The sequence below is a fragment of the Cervus elaphus genome, chromosome 5 (genome assembly GCF_910594005.1).
Source record: "Cervus elaphus chromosome 5, mCerEla1.1, whole genome shotgun sequence".
Lineage (NCBI taxonomy): Eukaryota > Metazoa > Chordata > Mammalia > Artiodactyla > Cervidae > Cervus > Cervus elaphus.
In genome coordinates, this window is record NC_057819.1 from 127,584,256 (window position 1) to 127,599,836 (window position 15,581).

General features: G+C 57.6%; 1 protein-coding gene across 2 annotated transcripts in view; it reads right to left on the minus strand.

Moving 5' to 3' along the window:
* The window catches only part of LOC122695512 (SAP30 binding protein), a 33,573-nt gene that overhangs the window by 1,594 nt on the left and 16,398 nt on the right, over nucleotides 1–15,581 (minus strand). The window contains exons 4-11 of one of the 2 annotated variants that reach the window (XM_043905507.1): nucleotides 10,981–11,023; nucleotides 6,222–6,310; nucleotides 4,071–4,162; nucleotides 3,208–3,268; nucleotides 2,348–2,399; nucleotides 1,330–1,388; nucleotides 479–559; nucleotides 121–205 (exon numbers count right to left, since the gene is read on the minus strand). In XM_043905507.1, coding sequence (XP_043761442.1) covers nucleotides 121–205; nucleotides 479–559; nucleotides 1,330–1,388; nucleotides 2,348–2,399; nucleotides 3,208–3,268; nucleotides 4,071–4,162; nucleotides 6,222–6,310; nucleotides 10,981–11,023 — 562 coding nt within the window. The remainder of the gene's footprint in view (nucleotides 1–120; nucleotides 206–478; nucleotides 560–1,329; nucleotides 1,389–2,347; nucleotides 2,400–3,207; nucleotides 3,269–4,070; nucleotides 4,163–6,221; nucleotides 6,311–10,980; nucleotides 11,024–15,581) is intronic. The other variant, XM_043905508.1, reaches the window with a different exon arrangement.

The window sequence follows — 15,581 nt, forward strand, 5'->3', positions numbered from 1 at the left end:
AAACGGCAGGCCGCAGCCCCAGGAAGCCGAGGGCAGCCGGGGAGCCGGAACCCGCCCCAGGCCCAGAGCCCTGCTCCCGCAGATAAGGCAGGGAGCGGAGCGGAGCGGAACCGCCTGTACCTGCGACGGCTGTGCTGGCCGTGGTGGTGGTGGTGGCCGTGGCGTTGGTCGTGGTGCCTTTCTTGGTGCCCGTCACAAATTCAATCTGGGGGCGAGAGGGATGCGTGTCAGACCTGCGCACAGCGTGCATCCACGTCTTTTTGCCAGCTGTCTGCTCCCGGGGGACAGGAGGCAACTTGGCACCGCACAAGGGAAGCGCTGAGAACCAGCTCTGACTGCTGAAGGGGGGAGGCGTTGGAGACGCGCCTGAAGAGGACGGTTACTCCTCTGGAGAGCTCCCGCAGACACCGGGCCCCTCCCGCCATGGCCATCTCCTCCGTGCTGGGGCACCCCTGCCGCCCAGGCCCCGCCCTCACACCTCGGGGGCGGCGGTGCCCGTGCGCACAGGGGAAGGACAGCTCCGGCCCCCAGGTGCTGCAGACACGTCCCTGCAACAAGCCTGGGGTTTGGAAAGGGGGAAGGAGAGAGAGTCGGGAAATTCAATCAGGGGTTAAGGATGAGGACCCCTGACTGCCCAAGCACCAGCTCCCCGAGGGATTAACCCTGTGGCCCCGGGGAGGGGGGCGGGGACACACGTCCTGGAGGCCACGTGTGCTGCAGGAGGGGGACCAGGCTAAACCGCAGGTGGAAGGGCGGGCATCCTGCGGCTGTGTTCTCTCCTCGAGACTCCGGTCAGAAAGGGCACAACCCAGAGGACTTGGTCTCACGGCCCAGTTTCCGTCCCCTGAAGGACCCAGACCAGAAGCAAGCAGCACGCTCAGGATCCTGATGCGAGGGGTCACCTGGCCACAGGGTGTGCATGGAAGCACTCAGGCGGGCTGCAGAGGCCAGTGCTGGAAGCCAAGAGCGGCACAGACCAGAGCGCCCTGGGAATACGGAGCAATACGTCCCAGGCCAAGGAGACCGCCGATGGGCCCAAAGGGAGAAAGCCCCCAGGGCTCGGCAGCTGTAACGGTGTGTGGGGGAGGGGACATGACGCAGCCAACATTAAGACCCCGAAACCAAGCAGAAGCAGCCCGGGAAGCGTCTTCAAGCTGTCATGGAGGCTTAAAATCCAGCACATCTAAGGCTGCTTGGAGTGTCGCTGGGTGATGAACCAGCGGTGGGGGTGGGGTGGGGTGGGGTGAGGGAAGCCCCCTGGCTCAGCCTGCAGGACCCGAGCGTCCCAGACAGCTGCCCCCTTCATCAGGATGTCTACCAATCACTTACTTTGGTTCGCTCCTTTTTGGCCTTTTCCAACTTGTCCATTTCAATCTTTTGGGCTTTGGCTACGAAGACAGGACAAGCAGTTACACAGCAGTGGATTAAACAAGAAGATTTAACTCAGGCCAAAGAACCCCGGACTGCTGCCTGCCGTTCTCCCCGGGGTCCTGTTTGCAGCAGCTCTTTGTGATGGGCAAAGTCACGAGCCAGCCCTCAGCCAGCACAAAGCCGGGGCCTCACACTCCAAAGGCCCTGAAGCTGGGGCTGTGCACCCCATCTGGAGGGGTGAGCTGCCCCTGGGCTCCAGCAGGCTGCAGCCACGGAGGAATGCTGGCCTAGGGTAACCACCTTCTCAGCAACCGGGATCTTAGATTTGCATTGTTTCTTTTCTGGCCTAGCTGCACGGCATGTGGGATCTTAGTCCCTCGACCAGGGAATCAAACTCGAGCCCCCTAGAGTGGAAGTGAAGAGTCTTAAGCACCTGACCACCAGAGAAGTCTCTGGATTTTTAGATAAAACACTAGCACTGAATTCAAATTAAAGCAAGACAGAACTTATACGGGCCTAACACCACACACCGACAGGCCGTATCTGGTGGTCCACAGGCCGCTGGTTTGGGACCTGGCACCCGAGGGAGCGGGCCTCTGTACACAGCGCTGCACTCCCGCTGGCCCGCTGCCTGGGACCCGCCCACGCCTGCTCGGCCGCCTCTGCGCACCGTCAGACCTTGATCGGACACGGCGTCCTCCATGAGGCCGCCCACCCTCCCTCGGCCCTCAGTCCGGTGGCCCAGCCTGCATCTTCATCACCCCGCTCGTTATTGCTGGAATCACTCCTTTGATCCTGTCTTCTTCACTGTGCTGTAAGCTTCTTCAGTCAGGGACGGGGATCTGGATGGTTCAAGGCTGCATACTCAGCTCCTCAGACATGGCCGAACATGGAGGAGACCCTGAAACCTGTGTTGCCTAATGACTGGAGAGACAGACAGATGGATGGGTGAGCGGGCAGATGAACGGCTACCCACCTAATGCCTCATAGTAGGAGTCTTCAGACCAGCCGTGGGGGTCAAACATATCCTGAAAAAGAAAAGGTCAGAGTTGCAGAAAGGGCCAGTAAATAGAAATGTCTCAGAGACCACATGCTTCTCCCCAAGTCTTTCCATGGATCTTCCTGGCCTGGAGTCTCCTGCCTTCACGGGCAGGGAGGCGCAGCTGCTATCCCGTCTCCAGCCAACCCTTTCTAGGACACTGAGGGCAGAGCAGCACTGTAGACGGGCTGACGTACAGGCCACGGCGAGCCACGCCAGCCCCTAACCAATAGGGCACGGCGAGCCACGCCAGCCCCTAACCAATAGGGCACGGCGAGCCACGCCAGCCCCTAACCAATAGGGCACGGCGAGCCACGCCAGCCCCTAACCAATAGGGCACGGCGAGCCACGCCAGCCCCTAACCAATAGGGCACGGCGAGCCACGCCAGCCCCTAACCAATAGGGCACGGCGAGCCACGCCAGCCCCTAACCAATAGGGCACGGCGAGCCACGCCAGCCCCTAACCAATAGGGCACGGCGAGCCACGCCAGCCCCTAACCAATAGGGCACGGCGAGCCACGCCAGCCCCTAACCAATAGGGCACGGCGAGCCACGCCAGCCCCTAACCAATAGGGCACGGCGAGCCACGCCAGCCCCTAACCAATAGGGCACGGCGAGCCACGCTAGCCCCTAACCAATCAGAGGCCCCGGGGCTCAAACAGAAGCGATGGGGACGGCTCTCCTCTGCTGCCACTGTGCCACACGGACCTTTCAGTGGTTCCAGGTTGAAGCCAACGGGGAGGGCACAGGGCCCTGGGTCCCCTCCCTCACGCCCCGCCTCTGCAGGTGGCACGTACTTTTGGATAGTTGGTGCCGAGTTCATCAATCGCGCAGAACTGGATGAGCTTCTCATAGATGCTGAAAGAAGAAAACCACAAGGCGCTAAGTGAGCCCGAGGCCCGTGGCCCTGGGTACCACCAGATTTCAAGAGATCAGAACCATTTAGCACTTGGGTGCAGACCAAGTCTTTAGCCCAGTTGAACTGATCTAATCAGGTTTCCAGGTGGGAGGGCAAATGTCCACTGACTTGACAGTAAAAGTCACTTCTGGCCTTCCAACCTTCCATAGAGAGGGACTGGGGCCAGCGGCCCGAGCAAGTATGGTGTCAAGATGAGGTTTCAACTGGACATCAGACCTTTAGTCTGTGGGGCTGGGTTGGGGCCTCCCCATTTAGGCCCACAGGGGCAAGGGCAGCTCTTGCCTATCGGCACACAAGGCTCTTTCCTGGGTGTGTCACTCGCTTGAACGCTGGACGGAGTGAGGCCCAGACACAGGTCTGTTGGTCAAACCTGCATATAGAGTGGACAGCTTTCTCGAGGTAGGAGGACCTGTGGTGACCACAAGACAATCCTCTCCTCGTACAGCCGAGGACACTAAGGCCTCAGGAGGTCATGCGCTCCAGGAGAGAAGGAATGAGAGCCCAGGCAGACCCCGCCCAGCTCGTGTCTCGCGGCTTCCCCTCTGCACCTCTGCACGTGCTGCCCGGCTCTTCAACGGTAGATGAAGCCTCAGCGAGGTTAACGCAGTTAGGGTGATGGTCCCTTTGGGCTCAGCTGGGATCTGAGCCGGGCCCCTCTCTGCCACCTCTCTGGGGGCATTCTTGTCCCCAGTCCAACATCACCCCTCTGACCGCCCCCCTGCTGGCTCACAGAAAACTCACCTGGGATTCCGAAATTCCTTCTTCCTCTGGATGATGTAGTTCATGTCCATTCCCTCCTTTATCTTCCGCTCATACAGCTTCTGGATCTTGTCCTATGGAAGAGAGACAGAAGGACGACGGTGACGGAACCCCTCGCAATCCCAGCCTGTGGTCACACGTGCTGTGGACATGAGGATGTGGGGGAGCCATGAAGCCCTGCTCTGGCCAGACGGTCTTCCTCCACCCAGCGCAGACGAGACAGACGGAGACCAGTCTGCTTTTGCTGTGCTTTCTCCTGATCCCCTCTGGGTGGTCAGCAGCGGGAGGAATAAGAAGGTGGAGCTAGAGAAGCCATGGAGAAGACAGTGAACAAACTCCCACTTGGGATCAGCTGCTGAATCATCTGAAGAGACCCTTCAAGAGTGAGCGTTGCTAGGCGGGCGCTGAAAATGCTGGATTTTAATTTTAACACGGGGTTAAGACCCAGCAGCAGACCTGGGAAGGCAGGAGGAGAGGTGTCACAAGCCTCCCCAGTGTCCTCTGAGGGGAGACTCACAGCTGGCTAGTCCTTGCCACTTTACCAAGAGGCACCGCTGGGGGTCAAGAGCCTGTTTCTCATCCAGTCTCCCCTCAAGCCCTGCTCTGGCTCAATGGGAAACCAGAGAGCCACTGGGCAGGGTCCAGGCCAGCATTATAGGTGCCCCCAGGCCCACGGAGATGATGCCAGCAACAGATGGCGTCAGGGCTGCCCGGGGAGTGAAGAGGTCCCAGGAACCCGAGCCTCAGGGCAGGGCCACCTCTGAGGAGGAGCAGGCTTACCCAGCGAGGCTGGTGCTGGCCCAGGGCAGGGTCTCTTGGCAGCCTCCCCCACTAGTGGCAGCTAAACACACTGTCCAGGAGGAAACCACCTGGGGTACTCTTCACCTGCAAGAGGAGGTGCGCGGGGGGCCTGAGCGAGGTCCTCTGGGACATCAGGAAAGGTGACCCACTCCTGTCAGGAGTCAAGACTGCCCAGGGGAAGCACTGAGTTGGGGAGAGAGGTCTGTAACACATTTGCCAGGAAGAGAGAAGCCGAGCGCATGCCTCCATGTCCTCTGTCTGCGGGTGACGGGGGCAGGCCTACCCAGAAGGCTCGGCAGGTGGAGGCACGGCTGTATCTCACGGATGCCCTTCCCGCCTGCCCTTGGCTGTCAGGCGGGCTCTCCTATCTCAGGGGAACTGAGATCTCTGCTCAGTGTCATGGTTTCTGCCACTAGCAGGATCTAAAAAGGAGAAACATTTTGATCTTGAAGACTGGGGCCGGCTATCTCTGCCTGGTGACTGCTGGACTGTCCTTACAGGCTGCAGACTGTTGCCTGGAGTGTGACACAGGGCCGGGGGTGGGGTGGTGTGTGGCAGTGGTGGGGAGACAACTCAGCAAAGGGAAGGGATTTCCGGGAAGAGAAGGGACTGTGCGCTGCAGCCCAGCCCCGCTCAGCACCCACCCAGGTCGCTCCATTCCCAGCCGCAGGCCCCGTTGTTCACCCATCCGTCAGCGGGTGCGAGGGCTTGGGGCGTGGCCAGAGGCCCCGCTCCGGGGCAGCCGTGGGTGTCTGCCCTGCTCTCACAAGGTGCCCTTCAAAGGGGAACACGCAGAGGACAAGGAGAAACCGCCACCAAGGCTGACAGGGAGGACTGAGGCCAGGACGAAGGCCAGCCTGGGGGCCTGCTCCCAAGGGAGGGACTGTACTCCAGGCTCCACCTCCGCAAGATAGGGATCATCAGACAAGAAGCCAATGAACTGCCATTTCAGGAAAATGAGGACTGAAGCGTATGCATTTACACACTGGTGTATTTGCATTCCTACTCGTTTCTTTTACATTCTGATGACCCCTCAGGTTCTCAGCCAAGTTCCTTCGGAGACATTCCCTGGGCTCAGGGATGCCCACAAGAGGCGTGCTGTTTGCTCTGCTGGCAGTGTCCTGGGGCAGGCGGGAGCCCGGCTGAGGCTGCAGAGGCAGCTGGGGGTACGAAGCTGGCTCCTGGGAGCAGCCTAGGCGAGGTCACCAGGACTGCAGGCTCCTTCCCACTTGGGCTGTTTCTTTTCCAGAAGCCGCTTAAAGTCAGACCCAGCCAGACACCCGCCCAGACTTCCTCGTCTGCACGGGCCTCAGCAGCTGAGCGTGCGCGTACCTGTAAGTGGTTAGAGCACCGGCCGGGGGGCTCTGGAGGGATCTTGATCTCATCAGGCGACATGTTCCGGACTCTTTCAGAAAAGGAGGCTGCGGAGAGAACAGAGGAGTTCTGTGGGTGCGAGGGAGGGTCAGGGTGGGGGCCCGACATGGACAGTAAAATACCCTCCAAGACAAGAAAGGCACGCAAAGTGCTCAAGGAGGGCCACACACTGTAAGATGGTAAGACAGGGCATGCGGAGTGGCCCTCTGAGGGTGCATCTGACTTGAACTCAAATGACCTGAAGAAGCCGGTAGGTGAGGTGGGGCAAGCAGTTCAGGCAGAGGGCATGAGCGGCCACATCACAGCCATGCCCAGAGGAAAGACTGTGCCCTGGGGGTGCTGCTGAGTGCTTAAGGCCAGCTGGGAGGTGCGAGGGGCAGACCCACGACTCGCAGCGTCTGTCCCTTTCTCTGGTGTGAATTCTCCCATCATGGCCAATCAATTTCAAGCTACCAGTGTGAAGTCATGAGCTCAGGGCTGGGAAGACACTCGCACACGGCTCCGCCTCCCACGGGCTCTGCCCCTGAAACACTCTCCCAGGATCCTGGGGACTCAGAGCTGCTTGGTGCTGTCCTTCCACCTCAGGCTCTGCTACCCAGGGTCCACCAGAAGCTCAGGGTTCCCTGGACTTCGGGACTCAGCATTCAAAACTGCTTTGTACATAAATGACATCTATTCAATACAAAATGACCTGCTGGTTATTAACTTCGGGTCCTTCAGCAGTAAACCAATCAACCTCACTCGGTCCACTTCATTCCTGGGAACAAAAGGCCTGATTCTGAAGTGAAGACCCACAGCCCCCAAGGGACAATTCCCTTGGCGATGTGCCCCTGCCCACCCAAGTTTCTCTCTCCCTCCATTCCCCTCCCTGCTGCCTCCGGCCACCCTGGCAGCTGCAGAGTCGTGCTCTGGATCACCCAGACAATGCGCTGCTTGTTGTAAGATTCTGTCTGTGCTTTTTAAGACGGTTGCTCATGAAAAGGACTATACAATGAGCAAACAGCAGGCGGAGCGGGGTGGGGCAGGATGAAGGCAAAGAATGAACAACCCAGCACCACTAACACCCAGCAAGTACTCACTGGGTACCCGACATGTGCTGGCCCCGGCGGGACTCTCAGCCCCGAGTGGCCGCCTGCACTGCCGGGCGATGGCCAGGTGAGCCTTTCCCTTCTCTCCCGGGGCTGGATTAGTATTTTCTTAGCAGATAAGGTGCTCTGATTTCTGCTTTGAGCCTCACTTCTCAGCTGCTGCCAAACGAGCCTGCGCACACCGAGGCTGGAGCTCGAGCCCAGGGACCATCTCCTAACAAGGCTACACGTGCCGCCTCTCACTGTTGGTGGGGTCTCCCTGGACGTGCCCCAGGAACAGGGCCTAGGTATGTCATCCTGCCGTGGACCGAGACACCAGCGCAGCCTGGAAGCACGTTCCACCATGGGACCGTGTGCTTCTCTTTGCTCAGCCCCTCCCGTCTACTGCCTCCTGAAGCAAGGGTGACACCTTGATCTCATCCCAACTTCCTCCCTCCTCCTCGCCCTGGGAGAGGCAGGAGTTCTAAGCCCGAGGCGAGGCTTGAGCAGGCTGCAGAGGCTGGCTGAGCGCGGAATCACCCGGGCTGTGCCGGTTCTCGTGTTTTGTAAGCATCAGCACCAAAGTCAGGAGGGCCAGGGCAAGCTCCGGGTGCACAGCAGGGGGAGACGGCCTCCCTGGGGCGGGGAGTGCGTGTGTGCACGTGACAGAGAGACAAAGAGTGCCCTTTGGCATTTGCCAGGAAAGCCTTCTGGAAAAACAGGGTGTGACGCTGTTGCCATTAGCAACCCAACCACCCAAGTGGTACACAGTGTGACAGGGAGGTGGGGAGGTCCTCCCAAGCTCGTGGGCTAGAACTGGGCTGGGAACAAGAGAGTTCCTCTCGGGAGCAACGGAATGAAGGGACACATTCAGGAAACACGGTAAAAGTTTCTCTCGCAGATTTCAGGAGCAATCTTCCTGCAACTCTGTCCTTCCTAAGTCTCAGAATGCATCTAAAGCAGAAGAAATGAGACCCGTACATAAGGCTGTTGGCGCTGCCACAGAGCCTCACATCAACCTCCCTGAAAACACATCGAGACGCGTGTCCGGGCCCTCGGGGGCAGCCCAGGCCTGTGGCTGCTCTGGGTCTGCGGGGGTGTTCTGGGCGGGCACCGTGCTCAGGCTCTGAGAAGCCTGTGTCAGCGTGATTCACCCCGGGTGCACACCCACCTCACAAAGCCGCATAGGTATCCACAGCTGCCAGGCATGGATCTGCACAGGAGCGGCTCGTCAGTGGGGCGTTTCTAACGGCGGGAGTGAAGGCATGCCTGGCGGGTGCTGTGGGGCTGGAAGCAGGAGTGGGTGGAGTGTTTCTGCCTCACCAGAGACACGAGAACTCAAGTGGATGACCATCCCGGGGCCACTGTTCCAGGGCCGCTGGAGGGGAGGACCGGGTGCCCGCTCCCCTCTGTCAAGCAGCTACAGAGCTGGGGAGCCCTTAGCCAGCTTCTCTGCTCCCCTTTGCTCCATTAAACCTGGGCCTGTCTACACAAGTGAAAACGCTGTCCACACCAGTGGAGCAACCCGAGTCTTCCATCCAGAGGCATGAATGGAAGGAGCTGAGCCCAGGCCAAGGTGGGGACAACCAGGGCACCATGAGCAGAAGCCACTCTGCAGGTCGTCCACCACCTCCTCAGTGAGAAATAGGAAGAGGAATCCAAACTAGGAGGCTTCAAGTTTCACCCGTGTTCTTTATGGGGGAATGGATTCAAGAAACTGTGGTGTAACCTCACAATGAAGTAATATTACCAATTAAAAAAAAACAAAAACTATGGATATGCTCGAAAACATGGAAGGGTCTTAAGAACATTATGGGAAATGAAGAAGCCAGACCAAATAAACAAACAATGAGTCCATTTGTATTAATGGTTCTTGGGCAGGGGCAGTTTTGCCCCCAAGTTGACATTTGGCAATGTCTAGAATCATTTTTCGTTGTCATATTTGGCAGGGAGAGGAGGCTGCTATTGGTCTCTAGTGGGTGGAGACCAAAGATGCTGCTAAAACACTGTACAACGCACAGGCCAGGCCGCCACAACAAAAAATTATCCACCCCAAAATGCCAATAGTCCTGAGGCCAACAAATAAACCAAACCAATTTATGAGAAACTCTTTAGAGACAAAACTATAGTGAAGAAAAGAGATCACTGCCTGCCTGAGGCCGGAGGAGGAAACGTGTGCAAGGGGACGGGCACAGAGAACACTCTACAGTCACAGAGACGTCCTGCGTCAGGACTGCGGCGGGGGTTCCGCTCTACGTGTGTTACACCTCACAAAGCTGCTTTCACACAGTGACAATGAGAGGAAAAGTCGAAGCTGTTTGTGGACGAGTTTGGGGCTGAGAGGGCTGAAGCCCACACACATTTCTGCCAAGTGAGTGCCGGTAGCAGGAGCGCAGAGCGCTGCCTGGCTGCGTTCCTGGGGGGCGGCTCCGCCCCTGCCGTCCCGCAGTGAACAGCAGGGACAGCGGAGGACGAGGCTGCAGTCCAGGGCCGGCCCCACGGACAGCCTGCTCGGGGAAGGCCACGGGCTTCCCGGGGGGCTGCGCTCTGCTCCCTCTGCCCGTGAAGCCAACTGCGCTGCCCCTCTGGTGCCATTTTCCAAAGATCAGGCTCTTTGGTTTTAGGAAAATTTGGGTTTGTTTTTTAATAGGAGAAGAAAGACTCATACCCCATTCATCAGCAAACCTGGGGCTGAAGGGCAGAATCCCGCTGAGCATCTGGGCTGCTCCACGTGGTCAGGGCCCTACCCAGTCCTCTCCTCAGGAGACAAATACCATGAATGGTGTTCCCAACAACCAGAATGGGTCCCCACCTGCCAGCCTTGGTGAAGGCATCCTGTCCAGAAAAAGGGCAGGCTGGAGGGGCTGCTGGATACAGCATTTCCAGCCTGGGGCTCCCCCGGGCAGGGCGAGTGAGCCGCAAAGGCGCCATCTGGGAGAGGGGAGCAGGAACTCCGCTTTGTGAGGATTAATGGAGCGGGCGGGAAGAGACGGGCAGTCTCGCCACGGAGGGGGAGGGCCAACCCCCCACAACGTGAGGCTGGGCCAGGCCTTGGGGGAAGCCTTTGCCGGACAAAGTTCATAGCAGAAATCAAAGGGAGTCGAGAGACCTTCTGAAAGGCTGAAGAGGACGGGTTAACACGGGGCTGGGATGACACGTGGGCCGTGTTCCAGAACTGTAACCACCCTGGCCAGTTACACAAAGGGCCCCAGGCTCCAGGGCTGGGAGGCATGCTCCCTCCCGGGGACACAGCAACATGCCAGCAGAGGCCACGTTTGCGCCCTGAGCCCATGAATACGCCAGAGGAGACGCTCAGGGGGTCCAAGGCCGGAGGACAGGCGCAGAGCACAAGAACAAGCTCCCAGCTGGAGGGGGCCCTGAGTCCCTCCTGACAACACTGGCAACTGACCAAAGCTCCATGAAATGCACCATAAATACAGTTTTCAAAGAAGAATTGTTCCCTGGGTGTCTCACCCAGATGTCTTAGGAAATGCCAAAGGCCCCTGAGAGTCAGAGTCCGGAGACAGGCTCTCAGCTGAGCTGCTGCCTCGGCTGAAGCAGAGAGAAGCCGCCTGCGTGGCTGGAAGCCAGCTGGCTCTGGGTGAGGCTCAGAGACCTGCCCCTGGCACCCTCCACCCCAGGGTACTCACCAACTAATTCCTGGGGATCTCGCTTTTCTACTTCCGGGTTATCCTGCAAGAGAAAAAGAGAAACACAAGGAGTAAGCGCGGGGCTCCTGACCCAGAGTTACTCTCCTCAGACACCACTCAGGATTTTTAAGGAAGGAGAAAAGGCGTAAACACTGCGAGGAGCCCGCAGAGCGAGCCGACACTTTGGGGGTCCTGAGACCCCTGAACCTCCGAATATCCCTTCTTCCTTCATCAGAGCAGCCCGGATGCTCCAGCCACCTGCTTCAGTCTCTCCTTCACAGCCTCCAGCCGTGACCACACCCCCAACGCCGAGGAGAGCGACCAGCAGCCAGCCAGCCATGACCTGCAAACCTGGACCCTGCCCACTGCTCCTCCAGGCCTGGCCAGCCGCCTCAGAACACAGCACCTCTGCCCGGCGTCCAGGAAACAAGAGGTGGCTAGAGAATCTCAAGACCAAAACGCAAGAGACTATCTCCTCCCAAGAGATTTTTCTCACTTTCAGCTTCAGCAAAAAAGGGAGGCTTTATCACAGGGGCAGTTCATTGAACTGGGGGCAGGTAGGCCGCAGGCCTTCAGTGAGTCACACGCCACCCTCAGGACAGCCCAGCTCGAGGCAGCTTGACTGTCTCCCAGCTCACCTGCTGGTTCTCTTTACACGGGTTCCGTCTCTCCAAAGAAAGCTCTCTCTGACCCTTCATGCAAGCCCCTGCCCTCAGCACCCACTTCCATGTCGTGTCCTCCGTTCTGGAGGTATACAGAACCCTAGGGGCAAAGATTTCTCATCAGACCGCTCCGGATCTCACTGCTCAAAGTAAAGGCTTCCCTGCTGATCCAGTGGCTCCAATGCAGGGCACGTGGGTTCAATCCCTGGTTGGGGAACGAAGACCCCCATGTGCTGTGTGTCGTAGTCAAGAAAATCCAGTTCTGGCCACGGTCACACGGGTGGGCACCTACTTTCCTTGCTTCTGCTGCCCCAAACGCACAATGGTAAAAACACACCTGTTCTCCCCATTTCTGGAGAAACCGAGCCCCTCAACACAGGTCGGGGTCTCAGGCGCCATGACATGGCATGATCACAGTGGCAGAAGCTGTGCTCACGAGGCTGAGTCTTGTGTCCCCTCGCTTTGGTCAGTGAGGGAGGAGATAAGACAGTAACAATCGCGGGCACATGGAGGCGGCCGGGCAGCGCTGTGTATGCCCCTCACACGATGCAACCTGACACCAAGGTGACGTCTCAGAAGGCAGGCACAGGGAGGCCACCAACCCCCCACCCCCCAGGCTCTGTTCTAAGACCAGCAGTTCTTAGCCCTCTTCTCCAAAAAGTCCCTGGGACAGGCCAAAACCCCCTCATTCTTTGGAACACTGCAGCTATTCATTCGACCTGGACGGGCATAACGTCCAGGCCAGGCTGCTTAGCACCCATCACCCCCAGTCACCCGCCCCCTGCCAATCAGGTGGGCAAAGCAGAGGTGCCCCCGGAGGGCTGCCGCACCAAATTCAGGTTGGCCATCAATCAGCTGCTCCACAGACAGCGGGTCTCCACGGGCCCCACAACGATCCCTTTGTAGCTGTGACTCTGGGGGAACCCATGCTAAAGAGTGTGGCATGCTGGGCTGTAAAAGGTCGTTAATTCTCCCTCCAGGGGACAGCTGTCTGGGTGCTCACTGTGGGAAAACATCACTTAGGCACATCCTACCTCCCCTCTGGGGCCATCTGGCTGGCCCCACAGGCCTGATGCATTAACTCATCAAAGGCCTCCTAGGGCTCTTTCCCAAAGCGCTGCCCTGGGCCCTTTAGAGGCCAAAATGCAGAGCAGCAAGGAAGGAGGCAAGACAGCCACGTGGGAATTCTGCTGTCTGCTCCAGGCTCACAGGAAGTTGGTCACCAAACAAGCGAGGAGCCTCTTCAAAGGGGAAAGGATATGTTCACACCACAAGCTTCTTGTAAGATTAAAAGGTGTGAGGCTCCCGGGCCTGCCAGTGCCCGGTGATGGGAGGCGGAGTGGGTGGGCAGAGGCGGGGATTCCTGCATTTCACAAGGGCCTGGGCTAGCTTAGCTGAGCTTTGTTTAGTCACGTCTTGGGGAGAAAAAGAGATGATGGGGCAAAATCACAAACAGGAAGTCTTTTTTTCTACTTTCAGGCTTTCCTTTTTTGGCCTGGCTCCTCATTTTCCCCCAGATTTATCTTTCTATACGTGCTCCCCTCCCCAAATTAACCTGGTAGTTGGTTTCAATATGACAACTAGTCTCTGCTTTTCTACTCTCACAACGTGCACCTCAAGTCCCATGAAACTATGGCCTCTTATTCAATTCCAAACCAGCACCCCAGAAAGAAGTTCCGCACCCCCGCCCCTTCCCAGCTGGAACCCAGCTCCACACTATCCGCAAGCAAAGTGCATGGACCCAACTGCAAGCAAAGATTCTCCTGCCTTGAGAGAACCCTAAAAGCCAAACACCTAACTGAGCCTCTGCAGGCTGGGAGCCACAAACTATGGCAAGGTTTCGGAATCTGTGCTTGTTTAGATCCCCAACTTGCGTCACAGGCGCCTGTGTGATTCCTAAGGCCCTGGAGAATCAAACAATGGGACTCTGTGCCTCCTGGTGGCCACACCTTGTTACACTTTAGCAGGGAATTCCTCTGCCCTCTGATGTGGACAAGTGGGTTGTGGGTCTGCTGAGTTCCTGGGCGTGTGGCGTGGTACCAAGGTGCCCCTGAAGAAGAAAGCCAATGACCCAAGTGCTTCCACATCCAAAAGGCGCCTGACCCCCCGCTGTCCCAACGTGAGCCTGAGAAGGGCTGGACTACACCCCACAAGGACCTAGAGCCACGGCAACACATGTTCTCGGAATGGAGTTGGCTGCAGGACACTGGGGATACTGAAGAAAGCCCAGCAAGGAAGGAGAGTCAGGGCGTCCGGTGAGACCACTGAGGACAGGCGTCAAACACCCCAGAGATGCTTTTTAGAACCACTTACGCTCAACTGTCCACTGAGGCAACTTTCATCCAATGAAAGCTGCTTTGCGGGTGAGGACGGGCCTCCACGTTCAATACAAAGACCCAGAGGGACAGTCATGCCTCAGATACCAGGAATTCAGCACGAAAATGAACGAAGTGCTCAGGGTAGTTATCTTGGAAGCCAGCCATGGTGCTGGAAAAAACAACTGATGAAGTATTTAAAAGGGCTATCTCCTTAGGAGATTGAAGGAAGGTTCACACATTAAGCTGCCAGCAGTTCAAGAAACCGGTTTGACAAAACCTGCTAGAGAGAGACTTGGTACATCCTTAAAGAGGCAGGAGGGGAGCAGGAGAGGACACGGGCAAAAAGCAACAAGAACCCACTGCTCCTTTCCTTCCTCCAAAGCACGGTTTCAGAAGGCTCACAGGACACCTGCCTGGACTTGTACGAATCCACCCTCCCTGGCCTCTAGGTGGATATTCCGTTGGCCACAGAAATGAACTCAGCCTGGAGATCCAGTTATCAGACAGATGACTGTCTGCATCAGCCGGGAGGCATGAGTCCCAGAGACCTGGACAGACCTGGACGTGACAGCACACGCCCCCTCAGACACCCCGGCGGGGCGCTTTTCACCCAATTCCTCAGGAAGGTGGAGACAGGGCGTCCTGCCTGGGAGAGCATTGCACATAGCACTTCCCAGGGGGGAAGACCAGGCAAATCTGGTTTCTGCTCCCCAGTTCAATTCCTGTTAAGACACAGGAAAAACAAAGCAAAACAAAATCCGTATCGTCCCACGAAGCCAAGTGAGAAAGGCAGAAGGAAAACGCTGAGGCCTCTTCTTCAGACTGTCTGCACCCCCTATTCTCCCAGGGCGTAAGTCCCTCCGACCAGGGTGTGACGTGGCTGCCGTGGGCTGGGGCCATCCCTGAAGGGCTGTGATCTGAACCTAACAATTTTGGTTTGTCAGTCGTGTCTGAAATTTGGAAGAATCTAACAGTCCTTTGGCAGGGGTCTCATTTTTTGAAATTACGGAATCTGGGATGTGGTTCCCCCTGCAGAGAATACAAAAGTCCGACCACCAGCAAAACCATGACCAGAGCCGAGGAAGGAAGTGAAAACAATATGGCTCCACGACACGGGACAAGCTGCCGCGTGAGCTGGCGGTTTACTCAGCAGAGGAGCGGCAGCTCCTGGTGGCGAGGGTGGAGGTTTGTTTACAGCCAACACTTCATCAACCCTTCCGAGCCAGCCCCACAGAGCGCACTCGAAGCTCTGGGGTCCAACTTGAGACAAGGCAAGTTGGCAGCTGGATTCCACCAAATCTAAACTCTGCCTTTTCTCCCCACGTTCGGGAGCACTAGGCACAGAGAAAACCTTCTGAGCAGAGGGCAAAGGACAGTCGCTCTGTACTCCAGGGGAATGTTCCAGACTAGGTTTCTGGCCGATGATGCAATGCTGCATCTTAAAAGTAGGGGGCAGCTTGGGAGGCAGATCAGAGAAACAAAGCCTCCCAAATCTTCTGTCCTCTCAGACCTGGGGCAGCCCGAGCAGTTACAAAGCCTGGTGACATCTCACTCCATGAGCAGAGATCTCACTCAAAAAGAACCCTCGCTGTGGCCTGAAGCCCCGGGCACACTCTGCTGG